Source organism: Manduca sexta, unplaced genomic scaffold (genome assembly GCF_014839805.1).
Source record: "Manduca sexta isolate Smith_Timp_Sample1 unplaced genomic scaffold, JHU_Msex_v1.0 HiC_scaffold_2170, whole genome shotgun sequence".
Classification (NCBI taxonomy): domain Eukaryota; kingdom Metazoa; phylum Arthropoda; class Insecta; order Lepidoptera; family Sphingidae; genus Manduca; species Manduca sexta.
In genome coordinates this window covers 9481-12004 of record NW_023593108.1, presented here as the reverse complement: position 1 = coordinate 12004, position 2524 = coordinate 9481, and the positions used below count along the sequence as shown (strand labels likewise).

Below are 2524 nucleotides of genomic sequence, written 5' to 3'. Positions count from 1 at the left end.
TGATGAATATTTGACGAGTCGCAAAACCTTAGTTTGTTTTTTGTATAACATTCGCTTTTAGTGTAAACATAAGGGAATCATATCGGAAGTTGATTAGGTAACTTACGAAAAGAAATAAAAAATCTTCTTAACAATTTTATCTTTCATTTGAACCTTATTCATGCTATATTTTAATAATGTTTATTAGATCATAATTGGATTGCATGTAAATATTTTAGTGAGCATATCCAATTTTGTTTCGGAACTCTAGTACATTGAATGATGTTCATAAGACTAATGCCCGAATACTCAAACGCTACTCAAATATTTAAGTAGGTCTCAGACAACTTGGTTGGTTGAGTAGCGTTTGAGTATTCGGGCGTAAGGGCGTTATTATTGTTATAAGTGGGAACACACCTTCATAGAGGGTTGATCATGTATTTTATTACACCCGTAACAATTGTATCCCGCGTAAGTGTGTCGCGTTCCGGGATCAGTCTGTGTATATCCGGTTCCAATATGACGGCATAATAGGGTACCGGACTCATTTTTGTTCTTTACTTTTATCAAATATTTACATAATATAAATTATAACACAGAAGGAATTTTTAAAATCCGGTTAAAAATCAACAAGTTATAAGTCTATGAATTTCGGTGGAAGGGGTAATTAACAAGAAACAGAAAAGAGACGAAATATCCACATGTGACGTCATCGGGAATTACGACGCGTGCGAAAGAAAGAGATGTAGCGATATCCCCAAATCGCGCCCACTTCTGCACATTACAATATTTTAAATATGAATTACTCGCTCATTTTTTAACCAATTTTTATGCAGTTTTCGCAGGAGTACTTCTTTTTCATATGATTAACCATTATATATAGAATAATGGACAAAATCAAGCATAGGCCGGTCCCCTATTGTGTCGACTGTCGAGGGGTAATCACCTCTCGTCAGTCGACATTCTACTGGACTCCACTCCACTTACCATCAGGTGCAGTGGCGTCTCTTTGCTGTGCACATATAAAAAATCCCTCTCATTATGGTTTAGCAAATAATTGTTTCATTCCTGCTTCAAAAATATAATAAACTTGACGGATAAGTAAACAAAAGTTAACTGTAAATAATTACCCTCCCTTGTCTTGGAGAATGGAAACATGCAAATACGGATGGTACATTAAAATGCAAGAAATTAAAAAACACATTCTCGTAAAATTAAAGATTATGCGAAGACAGTTCTAAGTATTCACCAAATAAACAATATACTAACAGAAAGAGCTTTACTAAAGTTCATCCTTAACAAGCTTGAGCATCTCGTCCTCGTCGTCGCTCCACTCGTCAGGGTTGCTCGTCATCTGTCCCAGGGCCTCCATTCGCCGCTCCATGGTCATGCGGTCGAGCAAATGCTCCATCTTCATATGCATGCAGTCATTAAACACTGATGCATACTCGCAGATTTCAAACACGCCTTCTACAACCTCCGAACATTCCTTTACCGCTGTTTTCAAACGTGCAAGCACCTCACTATCATCTCCATACACAGCCCTATTAGCTTCTAGAAGATTCTTTACATTCACTTTATTCTTTGTGATAATGTTGTTCCGTTTTAATATGCAAGCGACGAAGCATTTACCCTGCATTGTGGACTGCGGTATTCTTTTCAAAAAGTGTTCGACGTCGACCATAGACGCTTTGACTTGGCGAGCGCATTCTGTTAAATTCTTTCTAAATGGCTCTACGTCTTCACTCATTTTGTTATAGCGTTCGATATGCTCTTCTTTACTTAAGGGTTGGAATGCAATGACGAGGATAAAGGCGGCGCCGAAAATCAAAAATAGCATAAGCGATTGGAAGTCGATCTTAAACATGTTGGTCTCTTGGCGAGGCTGTCGCCGCTTTGCTCTCTTCATGTCGTTAGTCGGTTAATTGGCTTTTATCACGTTATAAAAAGTTACCGCAGCTGACGTGCGAGCTGGTTAGTGGAGCGATTGCACAAACGTATTAAAATTGCCAACGGGCAATCTTGATAAATTTTCGCGTATAAATTTCGTACTGGATGTTTTATTTTGAAACGGTTTTGACGATTAACTCGACTTCCTCTCGGTCTTGTTACCATTTAAAGTCGAGTTGTTTTCGATTATCATTTTGCAACTTCGAGTTGCGTGCAGGCGAACGAATATACATATCGTCCGCTCGGATTCAAATTGAATATAATTGGACATTTTTACTGTTTTGTAATTACAACACTAGGTTTATGAACATCCGTGGTGGAAAATACATGAACGTGTTAGTAAATAATTTTCATACGTTTTTATCAAAGAGGGAGCGAGTGTAGCGCGGTATTTGAGGGCCATTGAACGCGTCGTTACGACCCTTGCGTTCGTTGGCTGGCATTTATACTGAACGAGACAGTTTTTTTTCCTAGGTTATAAATATCAGCTATTTGTGTAGTCTATTCCTAATGCCTTGACATCTCGACATTTTACTAACGGAGAAAGTACTTGGAATTCGAATTTGTAATATTCTTCCACGTACGCCATAATATA

At 38.0% G+C, this 2524-nt stretch overlaps 1 protein-coding gene across 1 annotated transcript; it reads right to left on the bottom strand.

The window, feature by feature from the left end:
• Positions 1–1182: 1182 nt before the first annotated feature.
• LOC115447418 lies at positions 1183–2148 on the bottom strand. The gene has a single exon (XM_030174449.2). It carries the CDS (start codon positions 1886–1888, stop codon positions 1262–1264), a length of 627 nt encoding a protein of 208 aa, XP_030030309.1. The 5' UTR covers positions 1889–2148; the 3' UTR covers positions 1183–1261.
• Positions 2149–2524: the final 376 nt, after the last annotated feature.

Coding starts and splice junctions, on each gene's coding strand:
- LOC115447418 (XM_030174449.2), bottom strand. CDS start 1,888: ATGAAGAGAGCAAAGCGGCGACAGCCTCGCCAAGAGACCAACATGTTT.